The 18302-nt window shown below is 33.9% G+C and overlaps 1 protein-coding gene across 1 annotated transcript; it reads right to left on the bottom strand.

Moving 5' to 3' along the window:
* Positions 1–5249: 5249 nt before the first annotated feature.
* LOC110818515 (alpha/beta-Hydrolases superfamily protein) lies at positions 5250–7912 on the bottom strand. Its single transcript, XM_022047420.2, has 2 exons — positions 7391–7912; positions 5250–5945 (listed from the first exon to the last, which is right to left on the bottom strand). Exons 1-2 carry the CDS (start codon positions 7783–7785, stop codon positions 5510–5512), a joined length of 831 nt encoding a protein of 276 aa, XP_021903112.1. The 5' UTR covers positions 7786–7912; the 3' UTR covers positions 5250–5509.
* Between the last annotated feature and the right edge of the window lie 10390 nt (positions 7913–18302).

The raw sequence follows: 18302 nt of genomic DNA, 5'->3' as shown, positions 1-18302 counted from the left end.
TATATTTTAGTATAATATACAGAGTGTATGTGGAATAGACAATGTGTATAAAAAATATCAAGAGGAGGATAAGATTATAAAGTTTCTCAAGGGGTTTAATGGGTCTTATAATGTGGTTAAAACACAAATCCTCATGATGGAACCTTTAGCATCATTGAGCAAGGTATTTTCCTTAGTGATACCATATGAGAAAACTCTTAACATTAGACACTTGGGACCCCATATGAATCAAAACTATTTTATGTGAACTCTAACCAACAGAATAAGAATAATAATGGGCAGAATAGGAGAATCACTAGATGATAGAATAACAACAATAAGAGGCCAACCTGTACATATTATAGTTTTGTTAGTCACACTGTTGATAAGTGTTATAAGAAACATAGGTATCCTCCAGGTTGTGAGCCTCAAATGAGGGATACATTGGGTATTAATCAAATCAGTACGCAATCAGTTAAGAGTAACTTTGAGAACAATAAATCTTAAGAAAATTCCAATCTTTCGGACAACAACTCAGAAGGCTTGTCTCTCTCTTCCATGAAAGACTAATACCAAAACCTTCTGGAATAGTATCAAAAACTCTTGACCCCGATGCAATCTATTGCTTTTGCTTTTCCCAATGTAATAATAAAAAATGTTATGCTATAAGTAAACACACTTACTACCACTTCCAACCTAGATGCACACAAGGTATAAACTCTTTCTTATCTTTACATATTATATCAAATGAATAGATTATTGACTCAGGTACTACAAATCATGTAGTTAATTTATTTGAGATGTTTAGTCTATATAAACCGATCATAAATATGCATATAAATTTACCTAACTCATAATCAGTCCAAATTACCCACATTGGGAAAGTTTGTCTTTCACCTACATGGTCCTTCATAATACCATATATACACCTTATTTTACCTTGAATTTAATATATGTGAGTAACTTGTTAAAAGATTCTCCCTGTTGTTTGACCTTTCATAATACCTTTTATATCATTAAGGATATTCACACTCAAATGAGAATTGGTTTAGCTAAAAAGAGGCAAGGGCTGTGTTATTTTGAGGCAAGAAAAATACCCACTGTAAATGTTGTTAAGTCAAAGTCCTTTAGTTTGTTTTATTTCTTCTCAATGTAATGTCTTTGTCAATAACCACAATTTATGGCACTTTTGTCTTGGCTACCATTCCACGTGAAGACTACATGTAATAAGTCAAATAGATGAGTATGTTATTCCTTGTAATTCTTTCAATTGTGATGTTTGTCATCTTTTAAAAGAAAAATGATTGTCATTTTCTATCAGTACTTCAATCAGTAAAGCTTGTTTTGCTTTAGTTCATATTAACATCTGAGGTCCTTTGTCCATTTCCTCTATTTATGGCCATCATTATTTTCTTACTATTGTTGATGACAAAAGTCGGTATACTTAGTTGTATCTAATAAAAAGTAAAAAAAAGTAAGAAATTTGGTTATTAATTTCTTTGCACATGTAAAAACTCAACATAGAGCAAAGATAAAATGCATTCATACTGATAATGGACCAAAATTTAAAATGCCAGAATTTCTTGCCACTAAAGGAGTTATACATCAATGTTCATTTCCATACACACCATAACAAAATGATGTAGTGGAACAGAAGCATCAACATATTTTAAATGTGGCACGATCTTTGATGTTTTAATCCAATCTACCTAAAAAGTTATGGGTAGACTGTGATACACATGCAATTTACTTAATCAACCGGTTACCTTCTCCAGTCATTAACAATAGGACTCCCTTTAAGCTGTTATTTCTTTCTCTTCCAGAATATAAACATCTAAAAATTTTTGGATGCTTATGTTATTCATTTAATCTTTTGTCCAGTAAATCTAAATTTGATTACCGGGTAACTAAATATCTTTTTTTGGGATATCTTCCTCACATAAAAGGGTTTAAGGTATATGATTAGGCATCTTAAAGGGTGTTTGTCTCATGAGATGTTCAGTTTATGGAATATGTCTTTCCCTTTAATTTCTCTCTGTATAATGGTTCTAATTCCTATGCTTTCCCTCAAAACATTAACTTAATGACAGAATACAGTGGTTCACGACCATCTTTACAGCCTCAAGATGCTATAGTTCCTAATATTTTTACTAAATCACCTCAACCTGATGATGTTCCTCATCCTTCTTACACTGATATATCTCAGTTTCTTTTTCTTTACATACTAATGAAGCTGTTATACATGATCCACAATTATCTCATACTCTTAAACATGTTAATCAAAATAATATACCTTTTAGAAAGTCCACAAGGTCTACACGACAACTATCTCATTTAAAAGATTATTATCTATATGGTTTGAAGTCTTGTATCAATTTTGCATCTACATCACACTGCATTTCCCAGTTTCTCTCATGAACATATTGATCCTAAGCGCATACATTTTATTTATATCATTTCACGAGACACTGAAGCCAAAACCTATCATCAAGCCATAAATTTTTATTGTTGGAAAGAGGCAATATCTGATGAGATTAGAGCATTGAAAGAAAATAAAACTTGGAAGTTGATTGATATGCCTCTTGAAAAAAAACTTATGGGATATAAATAAGTGTATAGAATAAAGAGAAAAACATATGGTTCTATAGAGTGGTGTAAAGCTCGATTTGTGATTAAAAGATTTACTCAATAATCCGAAATTGATTTGTTGGAAACTATTTATCCAATTGCTAAACTGACTATAATCCGCACACTGTTGGCAATAGCTACTATCAAAGAATGAAATTTACACCAACTTGAAATTAATAATACATGTCTCCATGGTGATTTAAAGGAAGAATTGTACATGACTCTCCTCCCGAATTTAAGACTGCTAGTAACCAGGTATACAAACTTATTAAGAGCTTGTATGGTCTAAAACAAACTAATAGATAATAGTATTTTCGATTAACTGATGCATTAAAATGTTATGGGTTTATTCAAGCCACCTTACACTCTTCTTTATTCCTCAAATACTCAGCATCTTCCTTTATTGCACTCTTAATATATGTGGATGATATTTTACTTACAAGTGACAGTTTAGATGAAATTCAATATGTCAAGGATTTCCTTTATGCTGAGTTCAAAATTAAAGATATTGGTGAATTGAAATTCATCTTGTATCTTGAGATTCTTCAATCACCTAAATGGATTAATATTTTCCAAAAAAAATTTATTTTAGATCTCTTGATAGATACTGATTTTTTGGGCTGTAAGGCAGCGTCCCCACCAATGACTTTCTCTATAAAATTGGTTTAAACAGGATGGTTATCTTTTTGTGGATGTTTCTTTGTATTGACGACTTGTTGATAAATTTTTATATCTTATTAACATTCATACAGATATTAGTTATTTTGTCCAACAACTTTATTAATTTTTGGATGCTCTTACAACAATGTACTTACAAGTAGTACATCCAATTTTGAGGTATCTCAAAGGTACTCCTGGTCAAGAACTTTTCTATGTTGCTATAAACTTTTTATATCTTGAGGCGTTTAGTGACTCTGATTGGGCATTTTGTTCTGATTCTTGTAAGTCCCTCACTTATTTTTGTGTTTTCCTCGGTGATTCCCTTATTTCTTAGAAGACCAAGAAATAGTCGTTTCTCGATCTTTTTCTAAAGGCAAGTATCGTGCTTTCGCCATGGACTCTTGTGAGTTGCAATGGTTACATTTTTTGCTTCTTGATCTGCATATTGATTCTCCTACTACAACTTTATATTGTAATAATTTGTCTGCTATCAAGATTTCAAAAAATCCTTTTTTTACCAACGCGAAGCACGTAAAAATTGATTGTCATTTGGTCAGACAAAAGCTTTCAGATTGTCATTTTTGCTTGCTACCTGCTTCATTTTCACATCAGCTTGCTGATTACTTTACCAAGACATTTCCACCTTCTCAGTTTCAAACTACCATTGTCAAGTTAGATATCTAAAATCTGTATACTAACTTGAGGGGGGTGGGAGGAGGGGGGGGGGAGAAGGGGGTTATTAGAATATTAGATAGACTGATATTAATGTAAATACTTGAAACTATAAGAATATTTTTGTAAATTGCTCTCTTGTATATATACTGTTTAATTGTAAAGAATACATAAAATAATTTTTCCAATTTTAATTTTTCGACACTCTGTTTCTCTCTCACAAAATTTCTTGAGCAGCATTCATTTTGCTCAGATTTTCTTATCAATTTTCTTCTTCATTTGATCATTCATCTACTCATAGATTCTTTATTGAATCTAATAAAAACACAAAATATGATAACATAAATGAAATTGAGTTCAATGTCGTTTTTATCCTTCTACTCAATTATATTCCAATTGGAACTCATGCAAGTGTTTTTTTTTATTTTTTCATTTACTAAAAATTAGCAAGTTTAATTAACTATATAATTAAAATAACATTTTTTTTACTTTTCATTGTTGATTTTAATTTTATTTATATTCTAGTTATTAACTGAGTTAAATTTAATATTATGCATCGGAAGTAATTTTACAAGTTAAAATAATTAATTTAAAAGTAATTTAATTCAATATTTTATTTAAATGTTTGAAAATTTAATTCAAAATTAACAAATGCAGTCAAATGATATACCATATTAATATTAAATACCCATAGATTAAAAATAATTTAGTAAAAGAATAACTCAAAAGAATGTGTACGCTGGGCCTGAACTTAGCTTTGTTCCCGTGGCCCATTTGTGGAATTTGGGATTATCGTAGTACAAGCTTAAATCATTTCAATTTCTTTTTCTTTTTGGTGAAATATAAATTATAAATTTAATTTCCTAGTTATCATTAGTGTTTATTTTCATAAAACGTGGAATTTTCATCACACGTATTTCAATTATCAAATTATTTTCGGAAATTCAGAATTAATTAATTGATAATATTAATTAATAGAAAATGACTCAATTGATTGGTAATAATTAATATTTCACATTAATTAATTAATATGAAATAAAATTTTTATCTTAATTATATATATAACTTTACGCCCATAATAACCTCATAAAAAGGAAACATCTCAAAAAAATAATTAGAAGGAAAAAATCTAAATGGTCCCATGATGGATGTGCATTATTTAATCTCTGTCAAACTAATTAATATTATATAAAAACATATAATTAAGATAATTTATTGAAAAACAAAACTTTAAAATATCAAATACTAATATGGTAAGGCAAAAAAGACCACTATGGTCTATAGACACATAAAGTATTCGATGCACGCCATCATCAAATATTGTTCATCGCATTATATAAACCATGATGAACCCTAAAAAATATATATATAAATACATACCCAACAAGACCCCATATATATATATATATATATGCTGCATTTATTTGTTAACTTTTTTATCTTATCTTACCAATCCGAACAAACATTTTTTTTTTTTTTTTTTTTTTTTTTCACAAAAAAGAGAAAAACCCATCATCATGATCTTACTACTCTTCCAAATCATCATACAAAAGTAAACATAAAATCAAAATCAAAACGCACGTCCTAATACGCCACCAATCACGTCGAGAAGCTGGAGGTGAGCAGTTAACTGTGGGAAATGCCCACACGTATCCACCATCTCCACCGTCGATTTCCCCCTGATATTCTCGTCCATGTAGTAGGCAACTGAGATGGGAACGATGACGTCGTTGGTGGTCTGGATGATGGTGCATGGGACGAAGACCTCGGGGAGGATGTGTCTGTGGTCGCTGTGGAAGACGGTGTTGGCCAAGGAGAGAGCGACGTCGTTTCGCATTCGTCTGAGGCAGTTTCGGAATTTATCGGCGGAAAGAGGGTCTTGGGGATCGACGACCAGAGAGGCAAAGGCTGTAGCCCACTCCTCGTAGTTGGTTTCTACGTTGGAGATCATGTTATCCACTATTCTGCTCTCAAATCCCCCTTCGTAACCCTCTGCGTTGATATACCTGCAAATATATATGTCATGTATCTATTATATACGAGTTGATTTAACTTAAAAATAAGTAAAATTAAAAAATTATTTGGACGATGAATAAAACTAGTTAGGCTAAGAAAAATGTTAAATATATGGATGGCATGCCTATAATAGTTATCACACTAGTTTATATATAACTTAAAAATAAATTATGTTGTGGTATCCTGTCCTTGATCTTGAAGTAAGAAGAAAATTAATGATAATTTTTTGGATAACATAAACGAATTTCAAAAATATATATTTTAAAATTTCAACCATTTGAAGAAAGAAGCATATATATGTAAGTGTAAGTGTAAGTGTATAATGATTTGACTAGCAAAGTGAAATGATAGAGAGGCTTTTTTAAGTGGCTAGGAGTTAAGAGATAGAATTTGATAAACTGTATGTCGTATAAAATTGGTAATGAAAGAATGGCCTTATGCAAATGCAAACAGCAGCCATGACATTATTGAAGATGGTATGGGTCCTATTTAACCATCTGGTAACCACAAACACAAAAATACAACACAAACAACAAACCGTCACGCCCAACTTCTCATGTCCATCACATATGTCTATTTATATATATACACACACATAGATTTCAATTTCTCTGCTAAAAAATAAATTTATTAGCATATCAAATCACTACCCTACGCATTAATTTTAGAAAAAAAATTTGACCAATAAATTCGGTTTTATGAAATTCTAAACTTAACTCGTTCATAAATTTATCCAAAAAAAAAAATGCAACTAAATATATATTTATTTAACACAGCAATACTGAATTTATGTAAAAATTAATTATTTTTGTTAGTGTATAAATAATAAAATGTATAATTTTCTACTATTTTAAGTTTTTGGAATATTAATTTTGCATGATATTAACGACAAAATTGACTATTAATCTGATTTTTTTTGTTAAATTACTATAATATTTTGATGATTCATTTGGATTATAATCTGCTATTTCTATTTAACAATAAAATTAACTTACCCAGTTATATTTTGATTGTCCCCTAATTTTACAGAATTATACGTGTGTGTGTGTGTGTGTGTGTGTTATTTCTTATATGAGTGGGTAGATCGAGTAGCTAACATCACATCTATGCCCTCTCATAATAAAAGAAAGCTGTTAAGCAGTCTTATATTAATTATAATACTGATCCTTTCATGAAAATGTATAATAGTGTCATGAATATGATGCAAAAGAAAAACACAAACAAAAACATGAAAACAAACATTAAAAGGAAATTCAATCGGGAAGATAAAAACATTAATGGACTAAAAATCACCGATGGCGACGAGATCAGTTTTTGAAACCCATCTTTTCTTATAAAAGCAAAAAGAAGAAAAGAATTGCATAGAATATGTAGTTCTGAAAAATAAGAAATGCATAATACATATGTGCATGCGTGTGTGTGTGTGTCTGTATACCTAGGAGAAGCTCCAACGAGTATGAGTCTGTTAAAGAGGTCAGGTCTTTTGATGGAAGCAATGCATCCGATCATGGCGGACATGGAGTGGCCGACGAAGACTGAAGATTTGAAGCTGAGTTCATCAAGAAGAAGGATTAGATCATCGGCAAAGGCGTCGTAGGAAGAGTACTTGACGGGATCGAAGAGAGTCGTGTCCTTCACAGTCACAGCTCCTGAAAAGGCCCAATCAAAGACCAAAACCTTGCAATGTTGAGCCAGGATGGGCACGATTTTGTCCCACACAGACTGGTCTGCTCCAAACCCATGAGCCAGAACCATATGTTCTTCGCTGTCGGAGCACCCGATGATTCTCGCGTTCATGGCCGCCGAGATGCTGCCCTTCACTGGCACCATCTTCTTTGGACCAGAAGAGAAAAACGATAGCTATAGATATATATATATATAGATAGAGAGAGAGAGAGAGAGAGAGAGAGAGAGAGAGATGGTCTTAGTCTTCTTTGCTTCTGGGGTTTAGCATGCATTCATATATATATATATAGAAGGAAATTTAAGGGGGATTAATTATTTGTCGAATTATATATTTGGGGCATTTGTCAGACAATTAATCGTGAAAGATTAATCCAAAACCTTTAGGTTTTTTTTCTTTTCTTAAAAGTAAAATTGGTCCATCTTTAGTCTTGAATTAACATGGTATTTACATATTAGCTTATATTTTTAGAAAAATCAGTAGACTAATTATGCACGTAGGGAAGTTTGTTAAATAAATGAAAAGAAAATAACTCTGCAGGAGATTATTATATTATATTCTTCATAATTATCTATGGAAGGAAGCTGCAGCAATGGCCCAAACCAAAACTATCCTTTCCTTTGTTCACATGCAACTGGAGGTGGAGATAAATAGCATTCCATTATCTACCTTTCTCTTTATAATAATAATAATAATAATAACAATAAATACTCCGCTTGTGTTGAAGTGGGCTCGATCCCACTACCACCCAGTATTATAAAAATATATATATATATATATATATATATTGGTTTCATTTACAAAATTAATGATTTTAATTATCAAATCTCTAATTAATCTCATAAAAAAAAATAATGATCTCCCTGAAAAATAAAATCATAATTAAGATCACCAAAAAGAAAAGCTTTATATTTTTGGCTGGAGAGCACTGTAGCCTCTCTTAATTATATATATCCTTTGAATACTTAAGAAATTAAAATTAAAAGCAAATCACCACAAAAAAATAATAATAATAATAATAATAATAATGAAAAGAGGTTTCCATGCCTAAAAATAATAAATTATGATATTATTAATAATTTCAGTTTTTATCCCCGCAATAGTTGACCCTTTGGAGATATATTTATACAACCATATTATTATTTAAAAATTAATGCATGCATGTAACGCTCTTCTTTCATTCTGATTTAAAAATAATTGAATTAATTCAACTACTCCAAAACGGTGTTCTTCTGGACATTACGATGAAATTGTATTTATTTCATAACTAAAGCTACTTTATTATAATACAAAGAGTTTAATTTATTGATAAGTAAATCTCAATTTGTAAATTAAGTACATAATTTGATTTTTTTTTGAAAAAAAAAATTAGGCTAAGAATAAGAAGTTTTTGTTTATAATGAATTAAATATATATATTTATGTATGAAAATTCAAATGGGTAGGGATTTATATTAAAGATTAACAATTATACATAGTAATAAAAATAAAAGTATATATACTAATTAAAATGCTATAAAAAATAAATAAATAATTGGAATTATATAAAAAAATAAATTAAGCATGGAAAAAAGCAGAATTTCCCCATTCAGTACCTTTAACAAAAAAAAAAAAAAAAAAAAGGAATGAGGTGAATTTCAAAGGAAAGTTTGAATTCAACATTACCTACCGCTAATTAATTGCCATTTGATTTCAACGTAATAGTAGAGAGTCTCTTTCCCCATTTTAATCAGAAAAAAATAATTTTTTCTTACAACAAATTGGAATAAACTGTTTAGAATTAATTTATACGTAATTTATTCAATATTTATTTTGAAAGAAATGATCAAATTAGACATATATTATTAATTATAAGTTAAACAAATTAAAAAAAAAATGTTATTGAATTTATTTATAAATAAGGATAAGGAAGCGTGTTGAGTGAAGCTTCTGTATTTGTATGACACAACAGTTGAGAATTTGAATGCAATTATTATTATTATGTTTAATTTAGTTTCCAAGATTTGGACCCGAGAGGATATGACAATTCACTCTCTACCATTTAATTAAATATACAAATCTCTTTTCTGGGTTCCTCAAGTAACCACAAATATATACATATACACCCACATAATTAGGGAAAAAACTAATCTAAATTATTATATGTTAAAATAAGATTTGATCGGATAAGATGGTATTGTTGTTGTGAAGAAAATGATTTAATTTAATTTTTAATTTCTGAGGTATGTGTGGTGGGGGGGGGGGGGGGGTCCAGACTAAGGAAAAAAAAAAAAAAAAGGTAGAATGAAAAGAGAGATGTCCGCACACGTAATTTGGAAAAAGCTTTCTTTTGTCGTTTTGTTTATTTGTGGTTTTTTAAATACTAAATTGCTTACGGAACCATGACGTTAGGATAATTCCAAGATCAACCTTTTTTCTCAACTTAATTTCTTGCGCCCCACCACGTTCTCCTTCTCATTATTTGTTTTTTTTTTTTTTTTTCTCTCTAAAGTACCACCAATTTAACTATTTTATTCTATTTTTATAACTCTTTAAATATAAATTAACTATAAAAATATTTTTTTACTAAAATATTCACTTTTCTACTTTAATTAAAAATATAATTTATTAATATCAAGTTTTAAATTAAATGTTATGATTAGTCATACTAAATCTAGTTATTTGTAAAGTTTTAATTTTAATTTTAATTATTAAATAATAAATATAAAATACTTTTACAAATATATTTATATACAAACCCAATATATTTACAAAATTTGTTTCCATCAGAATTTAAATTTTATATTCTTTTAGTAACAATTCTAATTAACTTTGAAAGAAGCCACTTTAGAATTATTCAACTTAGTAATCAAATGCTCAAATTAAGCCAACTAAACCGCAATTAGAAAAACACAGACGAGTTAGGCCAACTAAACTAATTGTAATTGGAGGGTTCAATTACGTAGGTTAAAGATAACGGAAGATAAGTGATATGTACACTTTAAATTTTATTATTAGCTCTTCCCCTTTCTCTTTTAAATAAAAAAGTGGGACGTCAATATCTATTAAGGAAGTGCTAACGGGAGCACCATTGTCAACAAGATTAAGCAAATTTAGGAAGAAGAAAAAAAAAAAAAAAGATTTTATATCACCCTCAAAGTTAGCACTTAACTACAAAATTAAGGTCAAAATCAGATTTTAAGTTTTGATAACTAATATTTACTCTAAATATTTAGTGTATTAGAATTATTAATTAAAATATTAATACTAGTTATGTAACGGTCCCGGAAATAAAAACAAAATGTATGTATTAAAAAGTTCTAAGTGCGGAAGCGAAATAAAAATTCTTATTAACATCCCTTACACAATAACCAAAAACGTATTCAACGTATGAAAGAATAAACTAATTAAGTTAAATATTAGTAATGAATGCTATAAATAAAACTATGAAATCCTTAGACGTCTACTCGCCGTCTTCCTGCGGGATAGGTTCGGGAATCAAATCCTCCTGATCTGAAATAGTTAAATAAAGAATAAGCTACACTAGCCCAGTAAAGACATCACACTATCTCACTGTCACAGAAGTAAAGGTTGATAGAAAACAAAAACGATAAATGGAGCATAATTTATGATAAATTCATTTATCAATAATAAAACCATTTACTGTCCACTTACCTCAGTGAGCTTCATGAAAACAACATAAGAAAACAATAACATTATAATATCACAAAATCATACACACTTTATAACATAACACATATCATACCTTTGCATTTCAATCATCAGACAACAGATTTTTCTTTTTTATTAGCCTACTAGTATCCATGGGGATCCATAAGGGTCCCCGCTACACGTGAACCATTCACATTGATAACTTGATTCAGGGCCGTCCCCATATCCCGTCCGGTATGGGCGCCAAAAATCATAAACCTCAATACCCTGTCAGTTATGAGGGTGAAACGACCAAAACACATAAGGTCTCCATACCCCCTCCGATATGAGAGACTACGTTCCCGGTAGGGTTCCCTACGGACCCAGTCCGTCCACCATCTCCTAGGATACCTAGTTAGGCTGTCGACATCATCCATTTATCAATTCACATACCTTTTTTCATTTTTCTTGGTCTCAATTATCCAATCAAACATAAACACGTAAACCAGTAATGAACACCAAACAAGACAACACAACATCGAATTCACAATAATTTAAACCATAATGAATGAAATCGTGATTCATGCATACGAAACTACAGAATAAACACATCAGATACCATACTACATTTTAAACTGTAAAATAGATCAAACAACAACTGACTGAAAAATACATCAGATTCGGGCTCCATTAGCAACCTTAATTAATTATACACAATTCATGAAACACCGTTTTATCATTTATTGAGCTTTAATAGCATGATAGAAAATAGGGTGAAAAATCCTTACTTGTTTCAGAGTCTGAAATTGGCTTTACATTGCGCCTACGGGCAGTCCCTAAATTCTCTAAATTTTTCTCCGGGAACTGAAACACATTTCCGGTACTTACATGTGTCCCGAAAAAACTCAAAATCAGACCCAGGGCCTACTCAACCAATTTCATAATTCCAGCACGGCAGCTCCGCTGTGCTCCGGCGACGGCACTGCCGCCCAGGACGGTGATCCACCTCGGGTTGGCCGTTTTCAGCCGTTTTCGGTCGAATTCGGCCAAACTTGCATTGGTTCTTGCGATAAAACAACCCTAGGGCCCTCGGTGGGCCAAAAAATACGAAAAATTGAGACTTACTGGCAGCGGAGCTCTCGGGTGCGGCTGCTTCTCCGGCGCGAGTCGCGATTTGATGTTTTCTCCGGTCAACCTGTAGAGAAAATGACGGTGATCACAGTGGTATAAAAATTGCATCGAATGGGAACCGAGAAGATCCTCATCAGAGGCAAAAATTGAGGGAAGCCGCGGCGGCGTCACTGGACTTCGACGGTATTTTTCGGCCGATTGGCTGGTGGTTTGGCTCCGATTTAGCCATAGGCGGATTCAACATCGAAAAACGAGCCAATGGGAGAAAATTTACCTCGTTTGGGGGTCGGTAAATCCTCTGGTGCGGCGGCGAGTGGCGGCGGTCGGCTCCTCCAGTGACTGGGTCTTCTTCTCCAATGAGGGTACTGGCGGCTAGGGTTTGAGGTTGGGTGTGGGTGAGGTTATTTATAACATTTCCCTTTTAATCTCAGCCGTCCATTATAATTTAATCTAGGCCGTCCGATCGCGATTAAAATGAAAATAAATCTAAGGGGTCCATCGTGATGCGATCTAGGCCGTCCGTGTGTGATTCAATCTGGGCCGTCCGCACGCGTGAGATCTGGGCCGTCCGCACGCGTGAGATCTGGGCCATCCGTGCTCACGAGATATGGGTGGTCCACACGCGTGAGATCTGGACCGTTCAATCGCGTGCACGCGGATCGCCCACATGGCTCCATCCCGCGTGGCCTCCCGCGTAAGCATCCTTGCCACGCGGCGTGTCCTGGTTGACCAGGGCTGTTGACTGGGCTGCTAACGTGGCTGCTGACGTGACACAACTTTTCTAAATTGCGTTTTGACCCCCGATTTTTGATTTTCTTTTCAAAAACACCCACAGAATTTAAATTTTCACCCCTTTTTCCTAAAATCATTTTCAATTAATTTCCAAAAATAATTTTACCCATTTTTATCATTATTATTATTTTTATTTCTCATAAATTAAATTAAATTAAATTAAATTACAACCTTATAAATTAATTAATAAATAAAATCAAATCAAATAAAATTCCTTACTAAAATAAAAATAAAGTTTTTGGGGTGTTACAAGTTGGACATATACTTGTTACATGTTTAGTTAGATTTGTTAATGTAATTGGTTACATAGATGAGAGACTGTAAACATGATTAATTATAATTATGGATATGAAAATTTGATTGCATAATTACATAATAGAAACAATCAATATTGATGAAATTAGTCTACTTAGGAAGAATTATAATACTTGAGTTTGAAAATTTGGTTTAGGCTAATTTAAAATTAATGAAAAAATATATTAAAAATAATTTAATTTTAATTTTTATGAAATTTTACATAAAATTGAATTTTGGGATCCATTTGAAAATATTTTTAAAGATAAGAGCCAAAGTAGAAATAAGAGAAGATCTATTTGTAAAGAAATATAAAAAACTCGGGTAAAAATATAATTTTTAAAAATACAGCCGCATGAGACGGCCATGTCAGCAGCACGACAAGTCAGAGCGTGTTGCATGGCGGATGGTACTAGTTCCACACGGGAGCCACGCGAGCGATCCACGTGTCTGGGTGATCCAATGACCCATATCGCATCCCGCGGGCACGAACGGTTTAGATATGTTTCTTCTTCAGATGCGATCGAACGACTGAATTCAATCACGATGGACAGTTCAGATTTGCACATCTTCACTAGTACTTGAAAGGAGTCTGGGAGGTAAACTGCTCACAACTCTCTTACTGATCGGAATCTGAATCTTAATCTTCTTAATTTAAAATGTTTAATAGAAGGGTGAGCTACACTAGCCAGTAAGAATATCACACTAATCAGTGATATGAAAAATCAAAGATTGGTAAAAATTACAAAACAACTAATAGAACCTTTAATTTAAGTAAATTCGTTTAACATTAAAATATTTACTTCATACTTATCGTTACAAGTTTTCCAAAAATCAACCTATGAAGACCAATATCCATATAACATTTCAATTTCATGTACAAGTGAATAAGATCAATAATTCTCATTTTTAACCTACTTACTGAAACCTCTGAGGGTCCATAGGGATATCCTCCTATTCGTGAACCCAATCTCTACATTTGTCAATTAACCCGGTCGTCCCCATACACTGTCTGGTAATGTATGCCAAACACACCATCGCCTCGATACCCCGTACGGTATGATGGTGAATCATATCTTCCAAACCCTTACAGTATTGGAACTTTTCAGTCCCGTCCGACTGAGGTAATATCCATAGTAGTATTCTCTATGTATCGGGTCTGTTCACCTTTTCCCATGGTACCCAGTAAGTCTTTTATATGTAGATCCCCATCAACAAAATAACCACCAATCATATACCAAAATCTCATTTCATATTCACAGATTAATTAAACGACATTTAAACAAACAATATAATTTTGTACCTTAATAATCAAGAAAAGTAATTAAGGCCTTTATTTTTAATTAGTCAATAAGATTAAAAAAATAACGATTAAACAATCAATAAACGAGAAAATAATTAAAAGCAATAATTTAAAGCATAGGGCGGAACAATAAGTAATTTAGGCAATATAAGAAAATAAATAGATAATACAGACAAACTAGGGCAATATGAACTGACCGGTTCCGGCTCTATTAGTGATCTGTAATTATTTTTAAAATTTTTCTAGCTTTTTACGAAACACAAGATATTCGATTATTAAGGCTCAATTTACCATAACAGGGAATAGGGTGATGGATTCTTACCTGAATTGGTGTTTCGAAATGTCGTACTGTCTATTACGCCTCCTGATGGTCCCCAAATTTCTTGATTTTCTTACAAAAATTAAAATACTTGTCACGTACCCAAATATACCCTAAAAATCCAAAATCGGTGTTGAAAAAACTTTTTGGCAAATTTTAAGGTTCCGACATAGCAGCGCCACCATACTCTGGCCCTGGCTACGTCGCTCACGACAGTAATTCGCTTTCGCCTGGCCGGTTTTATATGTATTTTTGCAAAAAAAAAAACATGTTAGGAAGCCTCAGTTTGCTAAAAAAATCAAAAAGTCGAAACCTATCGACGGGAGGGGAGTTGTCGCCGGGTGCAGCGATTTCACCTGTCCTCCTTCGTGGCTTGGGGTTCTTCTTCAACTGACCTATATCAAAAAGAGATGGTGAATACGATGGATAAAAAATTAAGTAAAACGAGAAACGGAAGGGGCTCATCACAGAGGGTTTTGGGTTTTGGCCACGACGGCTTCGCCGGGCTTTGCTCGTGATTTTTGACTCACTCGCCATCTCTTTTGCTCTAATATGACCACATGGAGACTTGGAATTGAATTCCGAGCAAAAACAAAAATTTTTTATCTTTTTCAGCTAACGATGATGACTCTAGTGCGGCGGCGGCCGATGGTTAGCCTCTTTTTCTAGTTTTAGCCAGTTTTGGCCTATTTTCGCTGGTTTTACACGTATCTTAGCGGAAAAATATGTTAGAAAGTTTCGATTGGCCAAAAAAATAAAAGAAAACCAAAACCTACCAATGGGGGTTGTCTCCGGGTGCGGCGGCTCCGCCAGTCCCCCTTTGTGGCTGGGGTTATTCTTTGGCTGACCTGCACTAGAAAGAAACAGTGAACACGATGGATAAAGAATCACATGAAACAAAAATGGGGAAGGGGACAAAGTCGGCTATCTTTCTTTTCATTCTGCTCCACCAAAAATAGGGTCGTATGTTTTGATACATTTTAGTACTTTCGGGATGTATAACAAACTTTGAGCTATGAGTCTTTGTTATGATGTCCTTTTTTAGTTCACTGTCAGCTGAAACACACACAATATCTTGAAATCTGAGCAACATGTCGGCAAAGACCCGAAATTCTGTATCTACCTCCTGTCCTGCATCTTTCTTGAGAGTTGTTAAGGTGGAATCAGTCGATTGGGCTTCCTTTATTCTTTGAATCAGTTCGAGTTGGCCTGTCAGATAGGATAGATATGTAACATTTTTCAAGTCCTGAAGTCGTATTTGCTGTACAGCCCCTATTACCCTACATTTAGAAATCATTAGGTGAGCTAGCATATCTACTCTTTTTCTGCTGAGCGCATCAGCTACCACATTTATTTTTTTTGGATGATATAAAATCTTATAATCGTAGTCCTTGAGGAGCTTTATCAGACCTCTAACGCATGTTGAGATCCTTTGGAGTGAATATATGTTTTAAACTCTTATGGTTTGTATAAATCTCCAAAGTCTCCAAGTCTTCAAAAATTAGATAATGGCAGCAAGTTCCAAGTCGTGAGTGTGGAAATTCTTCTCATGACTCTTCAACTGCCTGAACCCATAGGTTATGACATTTCCATGCTGCATCAGAATACAATCTAATCTTAGAGAAGATACATCAGTATACACTGTGTATCCACTTATCCCACTTGATAGAGCCAAAATAGGTGCAGTAGTCAATCGTGTAGTAACTGAAAAAAAAAGAAAACGACGCCGTTTTGAGAGGCAGGTGAGGTATAAATAGGAGAAGGGAAAGGAAAAAAAAAGAGAAAAAGAAAAGAAAAGAGAAAATAGAAAAAAGGGAGGGAAGAAAAAGAAAAGAGAAAACAAAGAAGAGAGAGAGCGGGGAGGGAAAAGAAGGTTCGAGAAAGAGAAAGAGAGGAGCCAGAGCGGAGAGGAATGAGAAGGGAGAGAGAAGAAGAAAGTGGACGGTGACGGTTCGATCAGTGGGAGGAAGGAAGATGGAAATAAGAGGTACGGTAATTTTAAGTTTTCTGTTAGTTGATGTGGATTTAAAAATTTACCGTAGGTGGAGGAGTTTGTGTGAGTGTGAGTGGAGGTGTGTGGAGGAGACCGCAGAAGGAGAGAGAAGAAGAAATATGGCGTGGGAGAGAGGTCTGTAAGGGAGAGGTGATGTCGAGTATGAGCGAGGCGTAAGGAGGAGGCTAGGTCGCGGGAGGAGAGAAAGGAATGAGTGCGGTGTATGAGTGCGGTCTGTGAGGGAGAGGAGATGTTGTGTGTGAGCGGGGGCATATGGAGGAGGCTAGGCCACGGGAGGAGAGAAAGGAAGGATTGTGGTGTGTGTGAGTGTGGTCTGTGAGGGAGATGAGATGTTGTGTGTGAGGGGGGGCGTATGGATGAGGCTAGGCCGCATGAGGAGAGAAAGGAAAGAATCTGGTGTATGTGTGTGCGGTCAATGAGGGAGAGGAGATGTTATTTGTGAACAGAGGCGTATGGAGGAGGCTAGGCCGCGAGAGGAGAGAAAAGAAGGAGTGTGTGGTGTGAGTGAGGTTCGTGAGGGGGAGAAGATCTTGTGTGAGCATGAATGGAGGCGTATGAAGGGGGTCACGGGAGGAGATAAAGGAATATATGCAGTGTGTGAGTGAGGTTCGTGAGAGGGAAGAGATGTTGTGTGAGTACGAATGGAGGTTTACGGAGGGGACCACGTGAGAAGAGAGAGGTGATTTTGGGATTTGAGAGTGGAGTATTTAGAGTAGGCCGTGGAGGGAGAAAGAAGAAGGGATTTGATGAGTGAGGTGGATATGTGTAAGGGAGGAAGTAGTGTGTGTGGATGTAAAAAATTTGGGAGGAGGAAAGAGAGGTCGTAGATTGTGGGAATGAAGTGTCGGAATAGAGGTGTGGGGGTGTTTCTCTGTAGGGCGAGGGGATGAGTGGTGTAGCTGTGTGGTGTGAGGGTATGGGTTGTATATAGGTTGGTATAGCTACTGTAAATTTAGTAGTTGGCAAGGGAACGTTACAGGTATGAGTGTGTTAAGTGTTAGTGCGTGTCTAATGGGGAGATGCATGTAGTTTAGGTATACAGGTTAAAGGTATAAGAAAGCTTTAAGATAAGATGGAGGAGTAAGGACAGGATGATATTGTGTTTGAGTTGGTAGTATTGGAGGACGTTGATATTAGTTGTTGCTACCTAGAAAAAGTAAGTTGATCGCCGATAGTGGTGA

Source organism: Carica papaya, chromosome 7, assembly GCF_054855325.1.
Source record: "Carica papaya isolate Zhongbai chromosome 7, ASM5485532v1, whole genome shotgun sequence".
In the NCBI taxonomy this organism is placed as follows: Eukaryota; Viridiplantae; Streptophyta; class Magnoliopsida; order Brassicales; family Caricaceae; genus Carica; species Carica papaya.
This window is presented reverse-complemented; position numbering and strand designations above follow the sequence as displayed.